Genomic DNA, 27,941 nt, shown 5'->3' with positions numbered 1-27,941 from the left:
ATTATGATTTTACTCTTTTGCTCATTCTTCACTTCCTCGTGTTCCTGGCAGAGTCAGCTTCTGGCTGCAGAAGGACACGTATCTCTCTGTTCTGGAGATGTTACGGGGGGGGATGAGTCATGTTGCGAGTCGAATGTTAAGCAACATATCTGCTTCATGACTGGTTGTTAAACCCGACAGTTTAGTTGATATAGTCTCTCCTCCAAGCTAATGGAGCCCGACGTGAAGCTTGCTTGTCCCTAACAACAAACACGAGCGGGACTTTAATTGTATCTGTTGTTAATTAAAGGCTGATGGAAATAATTCAGCTTGACAGCGCGTCAGCCCTGGTGAAGTCTCCCCGACAGGAGAAGCGCCTTGCTCTGACAGCTGCACCGAAGCCGGGCTCTGTCCTGGGGAGACTGCAAGGCGAGAAGCACCAGGACCCACCTGGCGCGGGCCTCGGGGGGGCCCCTCAGTCCGTCCGACCCCCCCAGCTCTGACCCTGTTCCGGCATCGGCGCTGGCTCCCACTCGGGACAACGGGGCTGCTCCAGGGAGACCAGTCCACTCGACCCATCGGTGCCTTACGGACTCCGGCGCCGGATCCCAGCGGAGGCTTTTCTCCGGACTGCCTGCCTAGGGGCTGAGCCCGGCTCCGGGATCTTTCTGTATAGGAGTTACAAGACTCCGGTCTCACTCACACACTCTTCCTCTCTCTCCTCTTCCCAGCGGGCTCCCAGCTCCCCAGGTGAAGGAATGACAGAATTCTAGTGTTGCAATTTTATTTCTTAAAAAACAGCAGAAGCAAATATATAATTTCATTCATCATACACAGTCAAAACTACAGTATATATAATAAAATGAGTCAAAATAGTGATTGTCGAATGTAGAAACAAATACACTCCTTTTAGCCAGAGTCTATGTAGTGTCAGAGGACAGACAAGAGTGCATAACAATGCAGACCAATCAAAGCCTGGTACTATTGCACTACTGCCCCGTGCACAGAACAGTCTCATTACACCATCACACTACAGCCCCGTGCACAGAACAGTCTCATTACACCATCACACTACAGCCCCGTGCACAGAACAGTCTCATCACACCATCATCACACTACAGCCCCGTGCACAGAACAGTCTCATTACACCATCACACTACAGCCCCGTGCACAGAACAGTCTCATTACACCATCACACTACAGCCCCGTGCACAGAACAGTCTCATCACACCATCATCACACTACAGCCCTGTGCACAGAACAGTCTCATCACACCATCACACTACAGCCCCGTGCACAGAACAGTCTCATTACACCATCACACTACAGCCCCGTGCACAGAACAGTCTCATCACACCATCACACTACAGCCCCGTGCACAGAACAGTCCCATCACACCATCACACTACAGCCCCGTGCACAGAACAGTCTCATCACACCATCACACTACAGCCCTGTGCACAGAACAGTCTCATCACACTACAGCCCCGTGCACAGAACAGTCTCATCACACCATCACACTACAGCCCTGTGCACAGAGCAGTCACATCACACCATCACACTACAGCCCTGTGCACAGAACAGTCTCATCACCATCATCACACTACAGCCCTGTGCACAGAACAGTCACATCACACCATCACAGTACAGCCCTGTGCACAGAACAGTCTCATCACACCATCACACTACTGCCCCGTGCACAGAACAGTCTCATCACACTACAGCCCTGTGCACAGAACAGTCACAGAACAGTGTTATGCAGAAGCTGTAGTAGTCGGCAGGAAAATCTCCTGCCGACTTTTCCCCAGAAAAAAATTCCCTTTTAAACTTCTAGGAAGAAACAGGATTTGTTGACCAGGAAAAGTTCGTCATGCAAATCCGCCAAGAGTAGAGTTAAAAATACCACATCGGCAGTGGCATTGTTTCAGTGCTGCGCTAGCGTTAGAGATTCAGTGGAACAGGAAATTCAGTGTTCAACAGCCTTGAAAAGCACAAAAACAAGAGTACGTATGTCCCTGTGCCAGCTGTGCTCAGTGTCCCAGTGTCCTCCGCGTGCCCTGTGCCCTACCCCCCACCCATCTAGTGTACAGAAAAGGTGCCCTGTGACCTGTTTCCTGTGCCCCCTGATCCTTGTAACTTGTTTCCTGTGACCCCGATCTCTGTGTTCCTTGAACCCTGCGAGCTCTGTGCCCTGCGAGCTCTGAGCCCTGTGCCTTGCGAGCTGTGCCCTGTGAGCCCTGTGCCCTGCGAACTCTGAGCCCTGTTTCCCCTGTGCCCTGCGAGCTCTGAGCCCTGTTTCCCCTGTGCCCTGCGAGCTCTGAGCCCTGTTTCCCCTGTGCCCTGCGAGCTCTGAGCCCTGTTTCCCCTGTGCCCTGTGAGCTCTGTGCCCTGTGAGCTCTGTGCCCTGTCCCTGCCTGGAGCTGGGCTGTGTTACTGGGCGTCCTCAGATGCTGAGCAGGTACACCTGGTGTACTCTTGCTCTTGGAAGCCATACCGGCCCCCTACAGACACCAGGGCCAGAGTCCCATGAGCTCTGCGGCGCTGAGACAGGACACCAGGACACAGGACACCAGGACACAGGCACCCCCCCCCAGAAAATCAACACAGCCCCCCCAGAGGACACTCCATCGACACGCTGCCCGCCCCCTGGCCTGCGAGTGTGGGGGAACACAAGACCCCCGACAGGGACAGCAGGACGCAGGATCACTCTGATGGAGAGACCGAGGGGCGCTAGGGCCAGGATACAGGGGTTCACCATGACAGAGAGACTTTGTGGGGGTACAGGGGTTCACTCCGACAGAGAGACTGATGTGGTGTTACAGGGGTTCACCCTGACAGAGATGGATGTGGGGGTACAGGGGTTCACCCTGACAGAGAGACGATGAAAGTGGGGGTACAGGGGTTGACACTGACACAGGAACGGAGGTGTGGGGGTGCAGCAGCTGCTCGGTCCTCGATGCCCGTGGGCACGGGGGCAGTGGCTCTACACGTACACCGCGGGCGACATGACGACGCCGTGCTCCAGCTGGGGCTCCGGGATGGGGTGAGTGTCGCCGTGGGCTGGGCTCTCCTCCAGGGGGCGCAAGCACTCCTCTTCATTGTACACATCGAGGTCCTGCAACGACAGAGGCCTGTCAATCCAGAGATCAATCTAGAGGCACACAGCCACTCGAGGGAGACCTGTACTGGCAACACTGGAGACACGGGGCTCTCTGAGCACACTGGAGACACGGGGCTCTCTGAGCACACTGGAGACATGGGGCTCTCTGAGCACACTGGAGACATGGGGCTCTCTGAGCACACTGGAGACACGGGGCTCTCTGAGCACACTGGAGACATGGGGCTCTCTGAGCACACTGGAGACATGGGGCTCTCTGAGCACACTGGGGACACGGGGCTCTCTGAGCACACTGGGGACACGGGGCTCTCTGAGCACACTGGAGACACGGGGCTCTCTGAGCACACTGGGGACTGTGCACAGTGTCTGTAGACATGGGGCTCTCTGAGCACACTGGAGACATGGGGCACACTTGGTGATTACACAGTGATTACACTGGGCACACTGAGTACTGTGGGCACACTGACTACACTGGACACACTGATAAAACTGGGCACACTGGGTGTACTGGCTACATGCCAGACGTGCACAGTGCAACAGTACAGAGCAACAGTGCAGTGCGTCAGTCCAATCTGCAGAAGAGACGGTCTTACAGTAACAGGTTCTGCGCTGCGTTCAGAGTAGATCCTGTCCCATGGCTGATGGCTCTCAGTCAGAGGGTTAAGGCTCTTGTGAAGCTGAGAAGAAACACAGAGGACTTGTTGAGAGCAGTGCAGTGATGCCTTCATCCCCTCTGTCCCATTCGGAGTGCAGCGATGTGAACTCAGCCGTTACACTCGGAAGAGGGGGATACTTCTCAAAGCAAGCAGACCGGAAACTCACCTCCTCAGTGGAGCCTCCTTTCTTCTTGGGAGGAGGGGGCTTGTGTGTAGGTGGAGCACTGAGACAGAGAGAGAGAGATGGGGGTTATTTTCCTCAGCAGTGTTGCCCCTGTATCTCCTGAGTTCATTCCAGCTGCCCTTTTGCAAGTTTAAGTGTCTGGAAGCTTTTGAATTGGACTATTTGGTCTTTCCTGCAATTGTTTCAGATCTCAGGCAGCAGATCGGGGTTGGAAATGAGGTGGATTCAGACTGAGAAGGCTGATCATGAGAGCATGAGTGTCGTTCCCCCCCGTTTCTGCAGCTGAGAACTAAAAAAACCCATTTTGGTTCGTAAAAGGTGGATCAAAATCTGGGACACAGGACTGGGAAACACTGAGCTGGACAGATAGCTGTGTCTTTACAGAGGCTGTCAAACCCAGAGACAGACAGACACAGAGGCAGAGACAGACATACAGGCAGCAAGAGACACAGACAGACACAGAGACAGACAGACAGGAAGTAAGAGACACAGACAGACACCGTGACAGACAGACAGGCAGGCAGTAACAGAGACAGACAGGAAGGGTGGGAAACAGGCAGGCGTACTCTCCACACTCCTTTCTGAGTCGCTGGCGCCGGACCAACGCGATGACGGACCCGATGACGGCCAGGACCAAGATGACCCCAATAATCCCCCCAATGATGCTGCTAGTGGCCGGGCCCTTCATGGGGACAGGGGTCCCTGAGAGAGAGAGAGAGAGAGAGAGAGAGAGGGTGGGGGGGTTAATTCAGACCTGTGGCCGTCTTGCAGCAGAACCAACACAGATTCCACAGCAGTAAGAGACCCACACCCTGGCCCGGCACTCATCTCTGCGGACACAGTCCTGGAGCAGAACCGTGTCTTTGGACTGTGGGAGGACACCGGATGAAACCCACAGCAACATGGGGAGAACATGCAAACTCCTCGCAGACAGCACCCCCGGTTCAGGTCCGGAACTGAGCCCAGGGCCACCACAACACCCCAAGGCAAGAACAGGGAGTGCAAGAACAAATTCATTCGATCCCAGCCTGCAGTTCCTCAAGTTGACCACAGGGAGGCACTCTGGAGACACGTCTTCACTCATTGCAGCCGCTGGGACGGACCCGAGCTCCGACGAGGCCCGGCCATGAGGTCATCGCCGCTCCCTGTGCTCCTCCGGGGGGGGGCCCCTCTCGCAGGCACACACCTGGCAGGGCACAGCGACCTCCCCCAGGCCCGGAACAGCCCCGCCGTGTGACGGCCCGATGGACGGACAGCCTGCACCGGAACCGGGCCCGGGCCCGAGCTCGCAGCGCAGCGAGGGGCTCTGCGATGGCGCCGCCCCTCCCCCCCCAGCTGCACCGGAACGGCAGGGATAAATAATTGAGAGGGATGTGCGGTGCAGGGCGAGAGCGCGCAGGCCAGCGGCGCAGAGCCATCTTCCACCTTATTAATAAAGAAATGAAATTCTGCTCTCGCAGGCAGGAGGACTCAGAGCACAGGGGTCTTTCTAAGGGTCTTGTTGAGGGAGGAGGAGCCTCGACAGCCACTGACACACACACTAGCACACACACTGAATCACTGACACACACACACTAGCACACACACTGAATCACTGACACACACACACTAGCACACACACTGAATCACTGACACACACACACTAGCACACACACTGAATCACTGACACACACACTAGCACACACACTGAATCACTGACACACACACTAGCACACACAGAATCACTGACACACACACTAGCACACACAGAATCACTGACACACACACTAACACACACACTGAATCACTGACACACACACTGTGATACACACTGAATCACTGACACACACACTGTGATACACACTGAATCACTGACACACACACTAGCACACACACTGAATCACTGACACACACTGACACCGAATCACTGACACACACACTGGGAAACACACTGAATCACTGACACACACACTGGGATACACACTGAATCACTGACACACACACTGGGATACACACTGAATCACTGACACACACGCACACTGACATTGAATCACTGACACACACTAAATCACTGACATTGAATCACTGACACACACTGAATCACTTACACACACACTCTGAGATACACACTAAATCACCTCTCAGTTTTAACTATTTCTGACCTCACTGCAGTAGAGGGGCCGGGTCCTGACCTCACTGCAGTAGAGGGGCAGGTCCTGACCTCACTGCAGTAGAGGGGCCGGGTCCTGACCTCACTGCAGTAGAGGGGCAGGTCCTGACCTCACTGCAGTAGAGGGGCCGGGTCCTGACCTCACTGCAGTAGAGGGGCAGGTCCTGACCTCACTGCAGTAGAGGGGGCAGGTCCTGACCTCACTGCAGTAGAGGGGCAGGTCCTGACCTCACTGCAGTAGAGGGGCCGGGTCCTGACCTCACTGCAGTAGAGGGGCCGGGTCCTGACCTCACTGCAGTAGAGGGGCGGGTCCTGACCTCACTGCAGTAGAGGGGCGGGTCCTGACCTCACTGCAGTAGAGGGGCCGGGTCCTGACCTCACTGCAGTAGAGGGGCCGGGTCCTGACCTCACTGCAGTAGAGGGGCAGGTCCTGACCTCACTGCAGTAGAGGGGCAGGTCCTGACCTCACTGCAGTAGAGGGGCGGGTCCTGACCTCACTGCAGTAGAGGGGCCGGGTCCTGACCTCACTGCAGTAGAGGGGCAGGTCCTGACCTCACTGCAGTAGAGGGGCAGGTCCTGACCTCACTGCAGTAGAGGGGCCGGGTCCTGACCTCACTGCAGTAGAGGGGCCGGGTCCTGACCTCACTGCAGTAGAGGGGCAGGTCCTGACCTCACTGCAGTAGAGGGGCAGGTCCTGACCTCACTGCAGTAGAGGGGCAGGTCCTGACCTCACTGCAGTAGAGGGGCAGGTCCTGACCTCACTGCAGTAGAGGGGCGGGTCCTGACCTCACTGCAGTAGAGGGGCCGGGTCCTGACCTCACTGCAGTAGAGGGGCGGGTCCTGACCTCACTGCAGTAGAGGGGCAGGTCCTGACCTCACTGCAGTAGAGGGGGCAGGTCCTGACCTCACTGCAGTAGAGGGGCCGGGTCCTGACCTCACTGCAGTAGAGGGGCCGGGTCCTGACCTCACTGCAGTAGAGGGGCCGGGTCCTGACCTCACTGCAGTAGAGGGGCCGGGTCCTGACCTCACTGCAGTAGAGGGGCCGGGTCCTGACCTCACTGCAGTAGAGGGGCCGGGTCCTGACCTCACTGCAGTAGAGGGGCAGGTCCTGACCTCACTGCAGTAGAGGGGCCGGGTCCTGACCTCACTGCAGTAGAGGGGCCGGGTCCTGACCTCACTGCAGTAGAGGGCCGGGTCCTGACCTCACTGCAGTAGAGGGGCCGGTCCTGACCTCACTGCAGTAGAGGGGCAGGTCCTGACCTCACTGCAGTAGAGGGGCAGGTCCTGACCTCACTGCAGTAGAGGGCCGGGTCCTGACCTCACTGCAGTAGAGGGGCAGGTCCTGACCTCACTGCAGTAGAGGGGCAGGTCCTGACCTCACTGCAGTAGAGGGGGCAGGTCCTGACCTCACTGCAGTAGAGGGGCAGGTCCTGACCTCACTGCAGTAGAGGGGGCAGGTCCTGACCTCACTGCAGTAGAGGGGCAGGTCCTGACCTCACTGCAGTAGAGGGGGCGGGTCCTGACCTCACTGCAGTAGAGGGGCCGGGTCCTGACCTCACTGCAGTAGAGGGGGCAGGTCCTGACCTCACTGCAGTAGAGGGGCCGGGTCCTGACCTCACTGCAGTAGAGGGGCCGGGTCCTGACCTCACTGCAGTAGAGGGGCAGGTCCTGACCTCACTGCAGTAGAGGGCCGGGTCCTGACCTCACTGCAGTAGAGGGGCAGGTCCTGACCTCACTGCAGTAGAGGGGCAGGTCCTGACCTCACTGCAGTAGAGGGGGCAGGTCCTGACCTCACTGCAGTAGAGGGGCAGGTCCTGACCTCACTGCAGTAGAGGGGGCAGGTCCTGACCTCACTGCAGTAGAGGGGCAGGTCCTGACCTCACTGCAGTAGAGGGGGCGGGTCCTGACCTCACTGCAGTAGAGGGGCCGGGTCCTGACCTCACTGCAGTAGAGGGGGCAGGTCCTGACCTCACTGCAGTAGAGGGGCCGGGTCCTGACCTCACTGCAGTAGAGGGGCCGGGTCCTGACCTCACTGCAGTAGAGGGGCAGGTCCTGACCTCACTGCAGTAGAGGGGCCGGGTCCTGACCTCACTGCAGTAGAGGGGCCGGGTCCTGACCTCACTGCAGTAGAGGGGCCGGGTCCTGACCTCACTGCAGTAGAGGGGCTGGTCCTGACCTCACTGCAGTAGAGGGGCCGGGTCCTGACCTCACTGCAGTAGAGGGGCCGGGTCCTGACCTCACTGCAGTAGAGGGGCCGGGTCCTGACCTCACTGCAGTAGAGGGGCCGGGTCCTGACCTCACTGCAGTAGAGGGGCCGGGTCCTGACCTCACTGCAGTAGAGGGGCCGGGTCCTGACCTCACTGCAGTAGAGGGGCCGGGTCCTGACCTCACTGCAGTAGAGGGGGCGGGTCCTGACCTCACTGCAGTAGAGGGGCAGGTCCTGACCTCACTGCAGTAGAGGGGCCGGGTCCTGACCTCACTGCAGTAGAGGGGCCGGGTCCTGACCTCACTGCAGTAGAGGGGCCGGGTCCTGACCTCACTGCAGTAGAGGGAATGGGGCTCCGGCTCCAGTGGGTCTCGTGATTCGTAGCGACAATGGGGACAGTCAGCAGGATTAGTAATAAATCCACTCGGATGTGGAAGCCGGGACACACGGAGAGCTCCTGTCGCCAGGAGCAACTCAGGCGCTCGGGAAGGTCTGTGAGCACCGGGAGGAGAAGCGTTCTCTTGTCAGATGACATTTCCGATCTTCACCCATCCTTCACTGGTCCCCTCCCCCTCTCCGCCTCTCTCCACACGCCAGGAAAAGCACTCGCACCAGAGAGAGAGAGAGAGAGAGGCCGGGGAGAGAGTCAGGGAGAGAGGGGGAGACTCTGGGGTCCCTGGATGGTCAGAGATTCTCTTCTGCTTGGGCACAGCGATACAGGGGACGCGCACCCCGCTAGCGCGTCCCTGTGCCATGAGCTGCGTGCAGCCTGTGCTCCCCGTGCTGTGGCCATGAGCAGCTTCACGCCACGCTGTGCTGCCGTGCTGCGCGAGTTGACCGCGGTCAGCGAAGAGGCCCCGCTCCCTGAGCTGGGCGGGCGGGGGCAGTGTGCTCACTGCCAGCGGGAATTAAAACACGGGCAGCTGCCTGAGCCACAGTGACAGCAGACAGACTCGCCACGTCCACCAGCGCACCAGCCTGGACAGCCTAGCTCTTATTACTCATAACAGGACTGGACCTGACCCACTGGACCGGCTGCCCTCCTGGTCTAAGAGGACTGGACCTGAACCACCGGACCGGCTGTCCTCCTGGTCTAACAGGACTGGACCTGAACCACCGGACCGACTGTCCTCCTGGTCTAACAGAACTGGACCTGAACCACTGGACCAGCTGTCCTCCTGGTCTAACAGGACTGGACCTGAACCACTGGACCTGCTGTCCTCCTGGTGTAACAGGACTGGACCTGAAACAGAAGTGGGCTCAAGAGTTCCCTGCAGCCCTTTTAAGTCAGATATTTTTCATAACGAAGTTTAAAACATCTGCCCATGAGCAGAACGGTGTGAGACAAACCCAGCTCATGCCGACCTGTGAATTCAGGAAGGAGATGCCAGGATGTCACACGTGCCCTCCCCCCTCACCACGCTCTCGGAAAACCATTCCTGCCGCCTCGGCTCGGCGGTCTCGCCCCGTCAAAGGCATTAGTCTCACAGCTGGCCGCCTGACATCTCAGCTGCAGCCGGGGAAAACACACTGTCTGCATCATCGCTGCAAAACGGCCTGTCAGAGTCTGTTACTGTTGAGCACGCTGCATCTGCAGCTGCACCACAGGGGTGATGTGCAAAACTGTCATCAGTCGGGGGGAAGTACAGAACAGTACAGCACAGAGCAGTTCATTTTAGCACAGTGCAGTCTGGTGTGGCATTGCATTATTCTAGCACAGTGCAGTACAGCATACAGCACACGAGTAGCACAGTGCAGTAGAGCATACAGCACAGGTGTAGCACAGTGCAGTACAGCATACAGCCCAGCGTAGGACAATACACAGCACACGAGTAGCACAGTGCAGTAGAGCATACAGCCCAGCGTAGGACAATATACAGCACAGGTGTAGCACAGTGCAGTACTGTATAAGCCCAGCGTAGGACAATATACAGCACAGGTGTAGCACAGTGCAGTACTGTATAAGCCCAGCGTAGGACAATATACAGCACACGAGTAGCACAGTGCAGTACTGTATAAGCCCAGCGTAGGACAATATACAGCACAGGTGCAGCACAGTGCAGTACTGTATAAGCCCAGTGTAGAACAATATACAGCACACGAGTAGCACAGTGCAGTACTGTATAAGCCCAGCGTAGGACAATATACAGCACAGCACAGGTGTAGCACAGTGCAGTACTGTATAAGCCCAGCGTAGGACAATATACAGCATAGCACAGGTGTAGCACAGTGCAGTACTGTATAAGCCCAGCGTAGGACAACATACAGCACAGGTGTAGCACAGTGCAGTACAACATACAGCCCAGCACAGAATGCTATAGACTAGAATCTCTCCTAACGTCCTCCTGTACCCACAACAACTGTACTCCTACACCACACACAAACGTAAGCCAAAATTGTACTGCCCCTTCGATAGCCCAGTAAAATTGTAACAGGCATAATAATATTTAATATTTATTAATTAACCATACTACTTTTAACCATACTATTTTTTTTGCACTGTTCCAAGAATTACCTTGCACTGTTTTTGTCCTGTTAAATTTTCTGTTTGCGGAATTTTGCACAGTTTTGATTACTTGATTACATGTTATTTATGTTATGTTATAACATGTTACTGTTATTGCTATTGTGTAACTGTCTATTGTCTTATCTTCTGTCCTATTTATATACTGCACCTGAGTGACTAATGAGAAACACTTTTCACTATACTGTGCACCTGTGTAAGTTTAATGACAATAAAGTTGAATTGAATTGAATACACTATACAGTAGAGCACACATGACTAATGTGATTGAGATGTGCATTTTAACACGTCAATGAAAAGCTTTGCAGTGAGTCTAGCTTCCTGCCTGACGTCCTGAAGCTTCATCAGCACACAACAGCCTGTCTCGCCAGACTGCATTCCTGCATTGTCATGCACGCAATCATGGGCAGAGACACACCCTGAAACCAGACACACAGGAATGACAAACAGCTAATCGAAACTCACCCTCTCCCTCCCTCCCCGTTTACCCAGCAGGAAGTGTGTCAGAAACCAAAAGCACAGGTTGGGCCCGTCACACTCCACACCGAGCACCGAGAGGGAGTGAGGGAGAGGAGAGGACACAGGAAGATCCAGCAGCGAGCCTGGAGGAGGACGAGGCACACAGAGGCCTCGGTGGGTCTGTTTCTCCCAGCGCCTCTGGCTGCTCAGCTGTTGAATTTTTGGAGCCAGACCCTAAATCTCCTCCTGCTGTTCATCTGCATCTCCATCTCCCTCCCTCCCCCACGCTCTGCTGTGTCTGCTCAGGAATGAGTGAAACAGGTCAAGTGGCAGGAGCCTGCCTGCAGCTGTACCTGTCTGACAGGGAGACCAGCCTGAGCTTCATTACAGCACACTGCACACTAGCTGAGCGCACACACACATACCCCTGCACCTGAGCACACGCGCACACACACACTCACACACACCCACACTGGACCAGCTGTCCTCCTGGTGTAACAGGACTGGACCTGAACCACTGGACCAGCTGTCCTCCTGGTGTAACAGGACTGGACCTGAACACTGGACCAGCTGTCCTCCTGGTGTAACAGGACTGGACCTGAACCACTGGACCAGCTGTCCTCCTGGTGTAACAGGACTGGACTGTAACAACTGGACCAGTTGTCCTCCTGATCTAACAAGACTGGACCTGAACCACTGGACCACCTGTCCTACAATATGTCCCTAAACACACATACAATGTGATCAGGAAAAACAATCTAGAATTGAAATTGCTTTGGCCAGACTGACTCTGCTGAAGTGGGGAAGGTCAGTCAGACACTGGGGAAGGAAGCAGCAGGAGAGACACAGAGCCGGGATGGAGCAGCAGCAGCAGCAGGAGAGACACAGAGCCGGGATGGAGCAGCAGCAGCAGCAGGAGAGACACAGAGCCGGGATGGAGCAGCAGCAGCAGCAGGAGAGACACAGAGCCGGGATGGAGCAGCAGCAGCAGGAGAGACACAGAGCCGGGATGGAGCAGCAGGAGAGACACAGAGCCGGGATGGAGCAGCAGCAGCAGGAGAGACACAGAGCCGGGATGGAGCAGCAGCAGCAGGAGAGACACAGAGCCGGGATGGAGCACAGGAGAGCTCTGCCACCAGGCGCGAGACGAGGGGAGTCAGTGGAGGGTGAATTCAACACCAGTGGGAATCCGCCAGCAGCCACGCAGTCGCGCAGAACATCGCATCAAAATCACTTCCAGGTCACGGGGCTGCTCTTCCGAGTCAGAACAGCGCAGGAGCCCGGCTCCGGTCCCACGGGCCAGTCGCTCTCACTCTCGCTCGCCCCCCCCAGCTTTGACAGGACAGCGGGCACCGGGAAGGGTGAAGGGGACTGGGCCTCCCCGCCCGCGGTACTGCAGAAGCTCCCGGGCCAGAGGCTGACCTCTGGTCCCGTGCAGACGGCCCGTTTGAAACCGCCCCACATGACCGACGCGGCCGTGTGCTCAGCCGGATCTCTCCACCTCTCATGAGAGAGGGAAGAAAGGAAGAGCAGCGTGTCACGCCGCCGGCTGCTCACGGGCTGCGTAACCGTATCCCTCCGCACCCAGCAGCAGAAGTAACCGGACCTACTTCCGCCCGAGCGAGGAGACTCAAGGACACCGAGCGGACCGGAGGAGCTCACGAAGAAGACACCCCCGTCTTCAGACCCGGCCCTGAACCCCGTGTGTCCCCCCCACCTCCCTTCCCACTTCACCCAGGCCGGATACAGCCTCGTCTCCCCGCAACGCCCCCCCGAAACACACCAGACTCGTCTTAAAAAAAAATCACAAAAACTTTAATGACAAGAAGAAGAGGAAGTGAGGAGACAGAGCAGGACAGCGGTGCAGGCTGTCCTGAGATGTTGCCGCAACACCCGAGCCAGGAGCACAACCGCTCCTCTGTGGCTCTGAGGACAGAGGTCAGAGGTCAACAGCAGTAAGACACAAAACTCTCCACCTATAAAGCAATCAGCAGCGGATAACTCCCCGTTTCAGCTGGCAGTGTAAAACTTTCAAAGCCTCCGTCCACACGATTAAAGAGGGACACGATTTCCCTGGCACGCTCAGTGCTTGCTCTGGAATCGACAGCAGCCAGCAGGCGAAGGCCGTGACATTAGCATACAACCTTTTCTTCCTGCGACCGTGGGACTGATCACCGCAAACTAACGGGCTGGACTGGGACTGTGGCACTGCAACTCAGCCTCGACTGTCCCTGACCAAGCTGGACTGGGACTCTGGGGACTGTCTCAGCCTCGACTGTCCCTGACCAAGCTGGACTGGGACTCTGGGGACTGTCTCAGCCTCGACTGTCCCTGACCAGGCTGGACTGGGACTCTGGGGACTGTCTCAGCCTCGACTGTCCCTGACCAGGCTGGACTGGGACTCTGGGGACTGTCTCAGCCTCGACTGTCCCTGACCAGGCTGGACTGGGACTCTGGGGACTGTCTCAGCCTCGACTGTCCCTGACCAGGCTGGACTGGCACTCTGGAGACTCTCTCAGCCTCGACTGTCCCTGACCGGGCTGAACCGGGACTCTGGGGACTGTCTCAGTCTCCGTTATCTATACAGCAGACACACTCAGCCAGCAAAGCCAAGTCAGCAAATTCCTCTCCCCCCAGAGTAGAGATAAGGGAGAGAGGAGAGCAGGGCAGAGCACTGAGTGTGGGAAAACAACTGGGGTGTCCGGTTTCCATTGTTAGGTTCATTGATCTCTTTGCTATCCCTATTGAGCACATTTGACAAACCGGTTTTTAAAGTTCATTCAGTTTCTAAGAAAGCCGACAGCTTCCTCTGGAGTGTGCACAGCTCTCCAGCAGGCAGAATAACAGAATCTGGTGCAGCACCTCACAGCTACACTCCAGTGCTGCAGGCTGGAGCTCTTCCCTGCCAGACAGAACAGGTCTCCAGTGCACTACCTGAAGCAGCAGCATTCTTCAAATACATCTCCTGATAAATATAAAATCTCATGAAGCTTTTTATATAAAAATCTTAATCTCACATTTGAAGAAATTTATCACCTTTTAATTACAGCAAATAAAAAACATCCATTAGGAAACAGCAAAATCTTGTTGTCACAGAACATTAAATTAAGTTAAAATTGGTTAAGAACAAACACGTTTTTATCAGTAGTGGTCAGTACTGTGGTAGGAGTAGTGTGGTGTGATTAGTATTGTGGTACTGGTACTGTGGTGAGGCATCATGACAGAACCAGACAGTGTTGTGATATGTACAGAAGGGTCTGTTATTATGACAGAACCAGTCAGTGTTGTGATATGTACAGAGCACTCTGACATCATGACAGAACCAGCCACTGTTGCGATGTTTTCAGAGCGGTCTGACATCATGACAGAACCAGCCACTGTTGCGATGTTTTCAGAGCGGTCTGACATCATGACAGAACCAGCCACTGTTGCGATGTTTTCAGAGCGGTCTGACATCATGACAGAACCAGCCACTGTTGCGATATGTTCAGAGCGGTCTGACATCATGACAGAACCAGCCACTGTTGCGATATGTTCAGAGTGGTCTGACATCATGACAGAACCAGCCACTGTTGCGATACGAGAGTGGTCTGACATCATGACAGAACCAGCCACTGTTGCGATACGAGAGTGGTCTGACATCATGACAGAACCAGCCACTGTTGCGATATGTTCAGAGCGGCCTGACATCATGACAGAACCAGCCACTGTTGCGATATGTTCAGAGCGGCCTGACATCATGACAGAACCAGCCACTGTTGCGATACGAGAGTGGTCTGACCTCACAACACTGGCTGCTCTGACCAACAGCGAGATGTAGAGGATCCCTCTCCCTGATCCATGACTGAAGTGGCACATGCAGCGTATAAAATATTCACCCAGAACTGCGATAACACGAAGGTCACGGCTGTATATACAATATCCCCCACCCCACCCCCAACACAAGAGACAGCGCTCAGGCTGCTCCTCGGCCTGGCCCCCAGGGGGCGCAGGGGGACCCTCTCCTGAGCACCCCACTTCAGGCAGTGCAGGTGTGGGTAAGTCTGAAAATCAGGGCCGAGTCCGCAGGACGGCCAGACCGCTTCCGCTCGGAGCCGGCGGTCAGCCGCGAGGGTCCGTGATGATACCCCCGACGACGCCGCGTCCCTGTCCGCCTCTCCTTCATATCTACCGTCTGTTCGTCCGGCCCGGTCGGGCCCGGTCCGCACCCCACCCCCCCCTCCCCCCGTCCCAGTCCGTCCCCCGTCCCCCCCAGGCCCCTACACGTAGACGGCCGTCCGGGAGATGACCGAGCCGTCCCTCTGGGACTCCATGTCGTCGTCCAGGTAGCCGCCGTCCTCGCCGCCGTCGTCTCCCGCGCGGCGCAGCTGCAGCACGGGCCGGCTCTCGTCGAAGCGGTCGTAGCTCTCGTCCTCGTCCTCGCCCAGCCCGTCGAACTTCCTCTTCTCGCCCTCGTCCATCTCGCCGCCCAGCAGGATGTCCTGGGCCGTGGGGGGGGCGCCGCCGCCCTGCTGGAGGGCGCCGGACTTCTCCGCCACCGTGTCGGAGCCGTCCTCGCGGAAGGTGTAGACGGGGGCGCCGTTGTTGTTGTCGCCCTTCTTCCCGCCGAAGACCCGCTTCTTGATGTCGTAGGCGCCCTGGCTGCCCCCCCGGTAGGCGCCCTTGTGCCGCCGGTGCTGTGTGTACAACACCGCCACCAGAGCGCCGAGCAGCAGCAGGGCCAGGAGGGTCCCGATGACGGCGCCCGCCACCACGCCCGCTGGGGTGCCTGTTTCCCGGGCCTCTGCAGGGGCACAGGGGGGGGGGGAGGGAGGGAGAGAAAGAGGGGAAGGTTGGTTGGGTTCTGGCGGACCAAACAACGCACCCAGACATCTCTCTCCCAGCGCAGGCGGGGGCCTGTGGGCTCAGGCCCCCTTCCGCCCCCCCCACCCCCCCCCAGGTGCGGGAGAGAGGCTCACGGCCGTCGGAGAGCAGGCTGACGAGAGGCTCTAGCTGCTGCTATCTTAGTCCCCCGCGAAAAAACTGGGGTTCAGTTGGGGGGGGGGGGGGGTTGTCTCCCCACTTAAGACACGGGACACGGCGTCTCCTTGCTTCACACCGGGAAGTTCTGGCCGCAGGGCAGCGGGTGTCCTCCGAGACGGAGGGAGGCGAGGGCGAGGAATGCTCTCCGGGCACCGACCCCGGGACCTCTGGGATGTGGGTTTGAAACGGCAGACGGCCGAGCTGGAGAGAAGCCAGCAAGACTCTCAGCCAGACCCGGGCCTGCGCGCCCGGCGCTGACCTCTGGACAGGCGTCGGCACCAGTGACCGCAGGAGCAGCAGGCCCACCAGCAGGCCAGGGGACCCCGATTCTGGGGACAGAGGGAGGCTCCACATGGCCACACTACCGCGGCGCCGCGCGACCACACTACCGCGAAGCCGCGCCCCAGAGGCACTGCGCGACCACATTACCGCGCCGCAGAGGCACCATGTGACCAAACTACCGCGCCCCAGATGCGCCGCGCGACCACACTACCGCGACGCCGCGCCCAGGGGCACCATACTGCCATAGTACAGCTAGAGGCACTACACTGAAACAGTACAGCGACACAGCTCTTTTCACCACACCGGCACGAGAGCAGCGCACCCAGAGGAGCACAGCCCAGCGCTGCAGACAGGATGACACCGCGACCATCCTGCCCGGAGAGGGAGGGAGTCAGGCTCGGCCCTGACCACACCCCACCACGCCGTCGTGTGCGCCTGCGAATGTTAGATTTGCACCAGCGTTTCTTCTTATAAACGCTCTCTAGTCTAGGCTCGTACAGCTCGCCGTGGGAGTACTGACCTCTCACGTTCACGCTGATCTGCTCCCGAGTAGCACCCAGCCGGGTGTTCACCTCGCAGACGAAGGTGGAGTTCACAGCTTCGTCCACTTTCAGGACCGTCAGCTTGTTATGAGAGATGACCACGTTCTCTGGCATCTGTCCGGATAGACTGTAAGAAAGAGGGGGGTTAATACAGACACACTGACTGGACACTCCAGTACATTAACACTGCACTGAGAGAGAGGGGTTAATACAGACACACTGACTGGACACTCCAGTACATTAACACTGCACTGAGAGAGAGGGGTTAATACAGACACACTGTCTGGACACCACAGTACATTAACACTGCACTAAGAGAGAGAGGGGTTCATACAGACACACTGACTGGACACTCCAGTACAGTAACACTGCACTGAGAGAGAGAGAGGGGTTCATACAGACACACTGTCTGGACACCACAGTACATTAACACTGCACTAAGAGAGAGAGGGGTTCATACAGACACACTGACTGGACACTCCAGTACATGAACACTGCACTGAGAGAGAGAGGGATTCATACAGACACACTGACTGGACACTCCAGTACATTAACACTGCACTGAGAGAGAGGGGTTAATACAGACACACTGACTGGACACTCCAGTACATTAACACTGCACTGAGAGAGAGGGGTTAATACAGACAGACTGACTGGACACTCCAGTACATTAACACTGCACTGAGAGAGAGGGGTTCATACAGACACACTGACTGGACACTCCAGTAAATAAAAAGTAAAATTAGAACCAAATTAACATGTATAACAATTAACTAAATGACCAATTAATTTATGGACAACACATTCAGCAACAACAGGTCAGGCTGCCCTTCAATATGACATGCCTAGAGCTTTTGACAATGCTACAGCAAGAATACTGTGACACACGCAAAGCAAACTCACAGTTTCCAGGTGACGTTGGTAGGACTGGGGTTGCCCGTAGCTTCACACATCAAGGTAGCTTCAGTGCGGCCTATGTACCAGTTGTTGTCATACCCAAAAATCTTCACCTGTGGGGGGTCTGTGGGAGAGGGGGGATGATTATTAAAGACCACCAACACTGCAGTTAAAATGTCTCTCAAAACTGTCACTGTCCATTAACACAACTCGCCATATGAAAGTGCCTGCAGTTGTCTGGGCAGTAGGGGATGCTTGCTATAATGAATGTGTCACTCAGGGTCAGACAGTGCTGTAGTAGGTGTGATGCCCAGTAGGGGCTGTACTGTGTGTCACTCAGGGTCAGACAGTGCTGTAGTAGGTGTGATGCCCAGTAGGGGCTGTACTGTGTGTCACTCAGGGTCAGACAGTGCTGTAGTAGGGGTGATGCCCAGTAGGGGCTGTACTGTGTGTCACTCAGGGTCAGACAGTGCTGTAGTAGGGGTGATGCCCAGTAGGGGCTGTACTGTGTGTCACTCAGGGTCAGACAGTGCTGTAGTAGGGGTGATGCCCAGTAGGGGCTGTACTGTGTGTCACTCAGGGTCAGACAGTGCTGTAGTAGGTGTGATGCCCAGTAGGGGCTGTACTGTGTGTCACTCAGGGTCAGACAGTGCTGTAGTAGGTGTGATGCCCAGTAGGGGCGGTACTGTGTGTCACTCAGGGTCAGACAGTGCTGTAGTAGGTGTGATGCCCAGTAGGGGCGGTACTGTGTGTCACTCAGGGTCAGACAGTGCTGTAGTAGGTGTGATGCCCAGTAGGGGCGGTACTGTGTGTCACTCAGGGTCAGACAGTGCTGTAGTAGGTGTGATGCCCAGTAGGGGCGGTACTGTGTGTCACTCAGGGTCAGACAGTGCTGTAGTAGGTGTGATGCCCAGTAGGGGCGGTACTGTGTGTCACTCAGGGTCAGACAGTGCTGTAGTAGGTGTGATGCCCAGTAGGGGCGGTACTGTGTGTCACTCAGGGTCAGACAGTGCTGTAGTAGGTGTGATGCCCAGTAGGGGCGGTACTGTGTGTCACTCAGGGTCAGACAGTGCTGTAGTAGGTGTGATGCCCAGTAGGGGCGGTACTGTGTGTCACTCAGGGTCAGACAGTGCTGTAGTAGGTGTGATGCCCAGTAGGGGCGGTACTGTGTGTCACTCAGGGTCAGACAGTGCTGTAGTAGGGGTGATGCCCAGTAGGGGCTGTACTGTGTGTCACTCAGGGTCAGACAGTGCTGTAGTAGGTGTGATGCCCAGTAGGGGCTGTACTGTGTGTCACTCAGGGTCAGACAGTGCTGTAGTAGGTGTGATGCCCAGTAGGGGCTGTACTGTGTGTCACTCAGGGTAAGGCGGTGTCACAGAGCTGGTCAGTCCCTTACATTCGACAAACAGTTTGAGAGGGAATCTCGCCGGGATTTTCAGGGTCTTGTGCTTCACCACACAGCTGATGTCTTTGCCGTTGTCCTCGCTGGTGGGGGCGAGCAGGTACTCGCTGGTCATGGTCACGGTGCCGTCCGAGTTCTGCGTAGGCACAGTGGTCCAGTTCCCCTGGGCCGCCGTCTCCCAGGACACATCGGCCGCCGGCCGGCCGCCGGCCGCCACGCAGCGCGCCACGGCGACGGGGCTGTCCCCTGCGGGGACCGTGATGATGTCGGCAGAGCTCCGAGGCTTGACTGCAAGAGACGAGGGGAGTGGGCGAGAAGGTCAGGCCAGGCGTAGGGGTCAGAGGTCAGAGGTCAGAGGTCAGCCGGGATGTGTGCTTACCCAGCACGAAGAGGCTGGTGGTGCCCTGATCGTTGCCGCTGGGGTAGGTGGCATACTCGCAAGTGTACTTGCCCTCGTCACCCAGGACCAGCGCCGTGATGTGGATGGAGGGGTTCTCCAGGGAGGAGTTGATGAAGCTGATGCGCCCCTTGAGCGGCGAGCTGGGGTAGCTGGCGCCAAAGTTCGGGTGGAAGACAGCGATGTTTTGCTTCTGCCCGTTCACGGGCTCCCATATCCAGGACACCTGCGTCAGCTTGGCCTCCCCGTCCTGAACAAACTGGCAGCGCAGCGTGACGTCTTGACCCGGGTACGCGAGGACCTCCGGCTCCACCTTCACGTGCTGGCACCCCACCACTGAGACAGAGAGAGAGAGGGGTTAATACAGACACACTGACTGGACACTCCAGTACATGAACACTGCACTGAGAGAGAGAGGGGTTAATACAGACACACTGACTGGACACTCCAGGACATTAACACTGCACTGAGAGAGAGAGGGGTTAATACAGACACACTGACTGGACACTCCAGTACATTAACAGTTAAATAACCTAATAAACATATTTAAGAATTATGCACTTATGCAATTATTCAGAGAGACTGGCTGAAACTCTGCATTTCCCCCCTCCCTCAGTCCCCCGTCTCTCCCTGAAAGGTTCACACTGGATGCTGCACTAATGTGAGTGACACTACCGACCTCCTATACCAGCCCAGCCAGTCAAACGAGCTTAATTAATGGCCCATGGCTGCCATCAGCGCAGAGGTCGATAGAGACAGGAAGTTGAGCACGAGACAGACAAGCAGACGATCTCTGTGTGGCCACAGAGGAGCAGCAACTCCTGCCTGAAGACCGGGGGCTTAATGATGCAGAAAACAGCACCAGGCCCTGTGATCGCTCAACCTGACTGAGCCACAGCACAACAGCGCCAGGCCCTGTGATCGCTCAACCTGACTGAGCCTCAGCACAACAGCGCCAGGCCCTGTGATCGCTCAACCTGACTGAGCCTCAGCACAACAGCGCCAGGCCCTGTGATCGCTCAACCTGACTGAGCCTCAGCACAACAGCGCCAGGCCCTGTGATCGCTCAACCTGACTGAGCCTCAGCACAACAGCGCCGGGCCCTGTGATCGCTCAACCTGACTGAGCCTCAGCACAACAGCGCCGGGCCCTGTGATCGCTCAACCTGACTGAGCCTCAGCACAACAGCGCCGGGCCCTGTGATCGCTCAACCTGACTGAGCCTCAGCACAACAGCGCCGGGCCCTGTGATCGCTCAACCTGACTGAGCCTCAGCACAACAGCGCCGGGCCCTGTGATCGCTCAACCTGACTGAGCCTCAGCACAACAGCGCCGGGCCCTGTGATCGCTCAACCTGACTGAACCTCAGCACAACAGCACCGGGCCCTGTGATCGCTCAACCTCACTGAGCCCCAGCACAACAGCGCCAGGCCCTGTGATCGCTCAACCTGACTGAGCCTCAGCCCAACAGTGCCGGGCCCTGTGATCGCTCAACCTGACTGAGCCTCAGCACAACAGCGCCAGGCCCTGTGATCGCTCAACCTGACTGAGCCTCAGCAGACCCTCTACACAGGGCCCGGCATTGTCTGAGCCTCAGCAGAACCCCAGCACAGGGCCCGGTGCTGTGCTACTTGAGCACTACTGAACACAGGTGAGAAACGGGGGAGATTTACAGATGAGCTGCCGGAGGTGGAGAAGAATCATTCTACAGAGGAAGGGATGTGGGGGGGGGGGGAGGGACAGAGAGACAAGTAAGAAAGTAAGAGGGATGAGCCGGCGACACGCAGAGCAGAGAGGCGAACACGAACACGTCAGAATCTCTCAGACTCCAACACGCCAGCGGACAGGACATCACAATCACAGCACTGCGAGGAGAGGAGAGGGAGGGAGGGGAGAAGAGAGTGAGGGAGGGGAGAAGAGGAAGAGAAGGGAGTGAGGAGAGAGGAGAAGAGAGAGAAAAAGGCGTAGAGCAGGAAGAGATGCGCAGGCACACAGTACCACGGGCTCACTGGAAGAGCTTAAGTTCAGAGCCCAGCTGAGCACGACTACACCTGAACGGGCTTCCTGTGGTCGGAACCGGCCCGCCCCCTCCCATCACCCACCGCCGGCCAACGACAGCGCCGCAGGGAGTGAGGGACGAGCGGATCACCTGACCGGAGCGGGCTGGGAGAGAGGGGGACACACGGACCCCGGCCAACACAGCTGGCACAGTCCGTCATCGAGATCCAGGCACTTATCCAGGCTCAACACGATTAGCAGCAGCAGAAATAAACACCAGACAAGCCCACTTAACGCTGCCATGTTCACAACTGGGGGGTGACGGTCACCCCCGTCCCTGAAGGAATCAAAACAGGAGCCAGACTCCTCCCTGCCAGCCACTCTTCCTCCCGAAGAAGGAACCGGGAGGAAACTAAAGGACACAGCTCATCCGTATCTTCACACTAACACTCCTTCATCATCATCAGAGCTGTAGAGTCACTGTAGAGACACTCAGTCCAGCTCCTCTGTATCTTCACACTAACACTCCTTCATCATCATCAGAGCTGTAGAGTAACTGTAGAGACACTCAGTCCAGCTCCTCTGTATCTTCACACTCACACTCCTTCATCATCATCAGAGCTGTAGAGTCACTGTAGAGACACTCAGTCCAGCTCCTCTGTATCTTCACACTAACACTCCTTCATCATCATCAGAGCTGTAGAGTAACTGTAGAGACACTCAGTCCAGCTCCTCTGTATCTTCACACTCACACTCCTTCATCATCATCAGAGCTGTAGAGTCACTGTAGAGACACTCAGTCCAGCTCATCTGTATCTTCACACTAACACTCCTTCATCATCATCAGAGCTGTAGAGTCACTGTAGAGACACTCAGTCCAGCTCATCTGTATCTTCACACTAACACTCCTTCATCATCATCAGAGCTGTAGGGTCGCCGTAGAGACACTCAGTCCAGCTCCTCTGTACCTCTACCTGCTCCGACAGAGAGGGAACCCTCAGTTCAATCAGCATCACCTGAGTTTGATTAGCTCTGCCTGAAGCGCTGGGAGAGGGAGCCGAGTCTCTGCTCAGACTGCGGATCGAGTCCCAGCTGACATCTACCTGGCCCGCAACATCTTCATAAAAATCAGCTGACAAACACCGCCCCCCCCCCACACACACACACTCTCTCTCTCTCCCTGGAGGTGCGAGTCAGGCGGTGTATATCCGCGTCGCGATCTTTCTTTGAGGACGAAGAGGGGCACTGCAGACAGACAGAGAGAGCAGGGAGATACCGACACCGAGCACATAAATAATCCAGAGAAGATGAAAGCACTTCAGCGTCACGGGGGGAGCAAGGGAGCCGGAGAGGAGGAAAAGTCCCTGGCGCCACGTGATGTCATTTTTATCAGCAGTTCCCAAGGCGACGGCTTGTGTAAACGCCGTGTTAAAGTACTCATCCCCGCATTGCGCGCCGTCTCACTTACAGAGCCCGCAGCGCCACAGCCCTACACGCCGTACAGGGGGCCCTGGATCTTTTTAAAAGCCGCGTCGGCGCGGTTCGCCCCCTGCGGCGATGATGCAGCACGAACGTGAGACTGTGAGCCTCCAGCACGCAACAGCAGGTCGGGGCTGAGAGAGGGGCGAGATCTGCTTCTGCAACAGCAGCAACAGCAGATCGGGGCTGAGGGCTGAGAGAGGGGAGAGATCTGCTTCTGCAACAGCAGCAGATCGGGGCTGAGAGAGGGGAGAGATCTGCTTCTGCAACAGCAGCAGATCGGGGCTGAGGGCTGAGAGAGGGGCGAGATCTGCTTCTGCAACAACAGCAGATCGGGGCTGAGGGCTGAGAGAGGGGCGAGATCTGCTTCTGCAACAGCAGCAGATCGGGGCTGAGGGCTGAGAGAGGGGCGAGATCTGCTTCTGCAACAGCAGCAACAGCAAATCGGGGCTGAGGGCTGAGAGAGGGGCGAGATCTGCGTCCCCAACAGTGGAAGCACAGCTGCAGTGAACTGCAGCAGCTGGAAATGCCCAGTCACGCGCCGAGAGGATGGGGGGGGCGTGAAGGCACAGCAGCAGAGGGGAGAACGGGAGCGAGGTACCAGCTCCAGGGACCACAGTAATGGCTCCAGCTCAGTGTTGCCATACATGGTGAAGGAATGCGAGAGGGAGACTCCCCTGGGGTCACAGAGTCACGCCGCTGAGCAGAGTGGCTCCCTCTGGGCCTTGGGGTGTCTGCCCCCCTCCAGTGGGGGGGGCCCCGACAGGGAGAGGAGACGGGGCGAACGTGAAACGGCGAGCGGACGTGCCTGTTGTGACACTGACTCACGGTCAGGCCAGCTGACTCACTCCTGGGAGCAGCGAGGGAGACGATTCCACGCCGCCAGGCCAGGGCGATTCTGGAGCTGGGCTCCCAGGGGTCAGGGGTCAGAGGTGAGCCGGGGGGTTAATCCTCGGCGCTCCAGGGCCTGTAAATTCCCGACAGCCCTCGAACCCAGGTCCCTAAAAAACTCCCAGCCGCCGCTGCTGCCTGGGATCTCACTGCGCTTCAAACCCCACCACTGCTCCTAGGACGGCCCCCCCCCACGCCGCCAGCAAGCCCCCAGTCTCCGGCACAAACCCACCCACGGGTTCTGGATTTGGAAAGCCGTTGCCGTGGCAACCGCCTTAAGCAGTCTCCCCTGAGCTGCGCGAGATGAACTGTGGGAACCCCCCTCCACCGATCCAGCTCCTCTCCAATCACAGACACCCCCCCCAACCGGCCCCCCCAGCATTCTGGACCAGACAGGACCCGTCTCCCGGCTCGGGCACACGGCAGGGCAGACACACACACACACACACACACCAGGGCCAGCCCACCCACAGCACAGGGACAGCATGCAAGCTCCACACGCACAGTACCCCAGCAACAAACAACAAGCACCTACACTGGTACTGGCACACCACTGATACTGGCACAGAGCTGGCACTGGTACTGGCACACCACTGGTACTGGCACCCCACTGATACTGGCACAGAGCTGACACACCACTGGTACTGGCACCCCACTGATACTGGTACTGACACACCACTGATACTGGCACAGAGCTGGCACTGGTACTGGCACACCACTGGTACTGGCACTGACACACCACTGATACTGGCACAGAGCTGGCACTGGTACTGGCACACCACTGGTACTGGCACCCCACTGATACTGGTACTGGCACCCCACTGATACTGGCACAGAGCTGGCACTGGTACTGGCACACCACTGGTACTGACACCCCACTGATACTGGTACTGACACACCACTGGTACTGGCACCGACACACCACTGGTACTGGCACCCCACTGATACTGGTACTGACACACCACCGATACTGGTACTGACACACCACCGATACTGGTACTGACACACCACCGATACTGGTACTGACACACCACCGATACTGGCACAGAGCTGACACACCACCGATACTGGCACAGAGCTGACACACCACCGATACTGGCACAGAGCTGACACACCACCGATACTGGCACGGAGCTGGCACTGGTACTGACACACCACTGGTACTGGCACAGAGCTGACACACCACTGGTACTGGCACACCACTGGTACTGGCACAGAGCTGACACACCACTTGTACTGGCACCCCACTGATACTGGCACAGAGCTGACACACCACTGATACTGGCACAGAGCTGACACACCACTGATACTGGCACAGAGCTGAAACCCCACTGATACTGACACACCACTGATACTGGTACTGACACACCACCGATACTGGCACAGAGCTGACACACCACCTATACTGGCGCAGAGCTGGCACACCACTGATACTGGCGCAGAGCTGGCACACCACTGATACTGGCACAGAGCTGGCACAGATACTGACACACCCCTGATACTGGCACAGACACGACAAACATAAGACCAAAGTTTGCAAATAAGGAAACCGTTTACCCCACTAACACTGTACGAATCTCTCCCACTGCTGACAAGCCCACCCCGCTCCGTCACCGAACCCACTCCCACGGCTCGCCCCCGGGCCCCGGGTGCGAGCCCAGCCCAGCCCCCGCCGGGCGGATGCCATCGCACCTGTGCCGCAGCCACACCTTGGGCAACATGGCGGCCGAAACTCGGGAGGCACGGGGGGGGGGCGGTGCTCAGGGCCGCGCAGGGAGAACTCCAATAACAGGTAGCTGAAGAGTGTACGTCTCCGCCATTTTAAGAGCACAGAAAGCCCAGGAGGCAGCCCCGCCGAGCCCAGCGCCAGGAGGAGTTCGGCGGGCGGGCGGGACTCCCTCCAGGCGAGACTAACCCGCCGCGAACCGAGCCCAGGGGCGGACTTTGAGCTCCCGACCGCCGGGGCCTCGTACCTTGGACAAGCAGCAGGCTGGCCAGCGCGGTCAGCGCGCCCTCCCTGGACAGCGGTCTCGCCATCGCGCCGGTGCGGTCCGGTCCGGCTCGGCTCGGCTCGGCTCCGAGAGCAGCGGGAATCCAAACTCCGGGGACAGCCGAACAGAAACTTCCTGCTTCCTCGTTCCTCCAGACGAGTGAAGAAGCGGCCGGAACACAAAGACTTCCCGGCGTCTCGAGGCTCCGCTCTGCTCGCTCGCTCTCTCCCTCGCTCTCCTCGCGGGCTCCGCCTCGCGCCCTGCTCGCTGCTCCCGGGGGGTGGACGCGCGTGCGGGCAGGCTGTGAGGCTGTGGCGCTCGTGAGGCTCGCTCCGTGCCGCGCGGGGTGGACTCTGGCGGAGGGACGCGCCCGCTGCCGCCTGGCCAGCGCCGGGGAGGGGAGGGGCGGGGGCGGTGACGTCACGGCCGCGTCACGGGAGCGGGCCCGGCAGCTCCCAGGGAAATTTGGGAACTTCCCCCTCCGCCTCGCGCGGTGGCACGAAGGTCTTTTTTTTTTTTGGTTGTTTTTTTTAAATTATTGTTATGAAACGGCACGAACCCGAACCAGGACCCCGGTCCGACGCACACTCACGGGGATGCAGCTGGCCTAGACAGCAGGGCCTTGAGCCCACACACACACACGACATGTAGACTCCACGCAGCAGGTGCCCAGGCCGGCGTCGAGTAGCAAGCCGTGGTCACTGTGTGCGACAGGACGGACACTGTCACCGCAGGGTCAGAGTCTGGCCTCTGATCTTCATGACTGTGGCAGTGGGCTCACTCTCACACTGTCCCCCTCACTGCCCAGTGTCCAGGAGACTCCAGCCCAGACTATCCACACTGTCCCCCTCATTGTCCAGTGTCCAGGAGACTCCAGCCCTGACTGTCCACACTGTCCCCCTCACTGTCCAGTGTCCAGGAGACTCCAGCCCTGACTGTCCACACTGTCCAGTGTCCAGGAGACTCCAGCCCGGACTGTCCACACTGCCCCCCTCACTGCCCAGTGTCCAGGAGACTCCAGCCCTGACTGTCCACACTGTCCCCCTCACTGCCCAGTGTCCAGGAGACTCCAGCCCTGACTGTCCACACTGCCCCCCTCACTGCCCAGTGTCCAGGAGACTCCAGCCCTGACTGTCCACACTGCCCCCCTCACTGCCCAGTGTCCAGGAGACTCCAGCCCAGACTGTCCACACTGTCTCCCTCACTGTCCAGTGTCCAGGAGACTCCAGCCCGGACTGTCCACACTGTCCCCCTCACTGTCCAGTGTCCAGCAGGTTTCTGCCTGGACTGTCTGGACCGCCAGTTCCGGAAATGCTGACATCAAGCGGAGACGCGCAGCCGGATGACGCCTCGCTGGGCTGAATCGAAAGCGATACCGAACCGTCCCTCCCGGCCAGGAATCGGTAGGGACTTTCCGCGCGCGAGAGGAATTCCAGAAGCTTCCCAAGGGCTGGCCCCCGCGTGCCGCCCTCTCTCCCGGGGACACGGGGAAATTCACACGCGGCGCAGATCCCTCGACACCCCGATACCCCGATACCCACGGACAGCCCGCCGGCAGTGTGTCCCACTCATGGGCGTCTAATTCAGAACAAGACAGACATAGACACGGCTTCATAATACTACTACTAATAAGAATACTTCAGCTTCATAATACTACTACTACTAATAACAATACTTCAGCTTCGTAATACTAATACTACTAAAAATAACAACAATACTTCAGCTTCATACTACTAATACTTATACTACTAATAATACTTCAGCTT

At 57.4% G+C, this 27,941-nt stretch overlaps 1 protein-coding gene across 2 annotated transcripts; it reads right to left on the bottom strand.

The window, feature by feature from the left end:
• Positions 1 to 746: 746 nt before the first annotated feature.
• On the bottom strand, positions 747 to 27,755 carry LOC102691978 (nectin-2). Of its 2 annotated transcripts, XM_069185225.1 has the most exons (9): positions 26,158 to 27,755; positions 19,800 to 20,153; positions 19,415 to 19,708; positions 18,025 to 18,142; positions 17,100 to 17,248; positions 4,504 to 4,639; positions 3,920 to 3,977; positions 3,691 to 3,774; positions 747 to 3,094 (listed from the first exon to the last, which is right to left on the bottom strand). In XM_069185225.1, exons 1-9 carry the CDS (start codon positions 26,219 to 26,221, stop codon positions 2,963 to 2,965), a joined length of 1,389 nt encoding a protein of 462 aa, XP_069041326.1. In that variant the 5' UTR covers positions 26,222 to 27,755; the 3' UTR covers positions 747 to 2,962. The 2 variants fall into 2 exon arrangements, with proteins under 2 accessions (XP_069041326.1, XP_069041325.1); XM_069185224.1 differs by lacking the exons at positions 747 to 3,094; positions 3,691 to 3,774; positions 3,920 to 3,977; positions 4,504 to 4,639 and adding an exon at positions 13,069 to 16,058 and having other exon boundaries at positions 26,158 to 27,749.
• Between the last annotated feature and the right edge of the window lie 186 nt (positions 27,756 to 27,941).

This window comes from Lepisosteus oculatus, chromosome 27 (assembly GCF_040954835.1).
Source record: "Lepisosteus oculatus isolate fLepOcu1 chromosome 27, fLepOcu1.hap2, whole genome shotgun sequence".
Taxonomy (NCBI): domain Eukaryota; kingdom Metazoa; phylum Chordata; class Actinopteri; order Semionotiformes; family Lepisosteidae; genus Lepisosteus; species Lepisosteus oculatus.
The sequence above is the reverse complement of the archived record's forward strand: the minus strand, read 5'-3'. Positions and strand labels throughout refer to the sequence as shown.

Excerpts from the sequence above, each read along its gene's own strand:
- LOC102691978 (XM_069185224.1), bottom strand. The coding sequence starts at position 26,221 with ATGGCGAGACCGCTGTCCAGGGAGGGCGCGCTGACCGCGCTGGCCAGC. Across the intron at positions 20,154-26,157 it reads CAGCCTGCTGCTTGTCCAAG|TGGTGGGGTGCCAGCACGTG; the intron begins GTACGAGGCCCC and ends TCTCTGTCTCAG. Across the intron at positions 17,249-18,024 it reads ACCAACGTCACCTGGAAACT|TCTATCCGGACAGATGCCAG; the intron begins GTGAGTTTGCTT and ends TCTTTCTTACAG.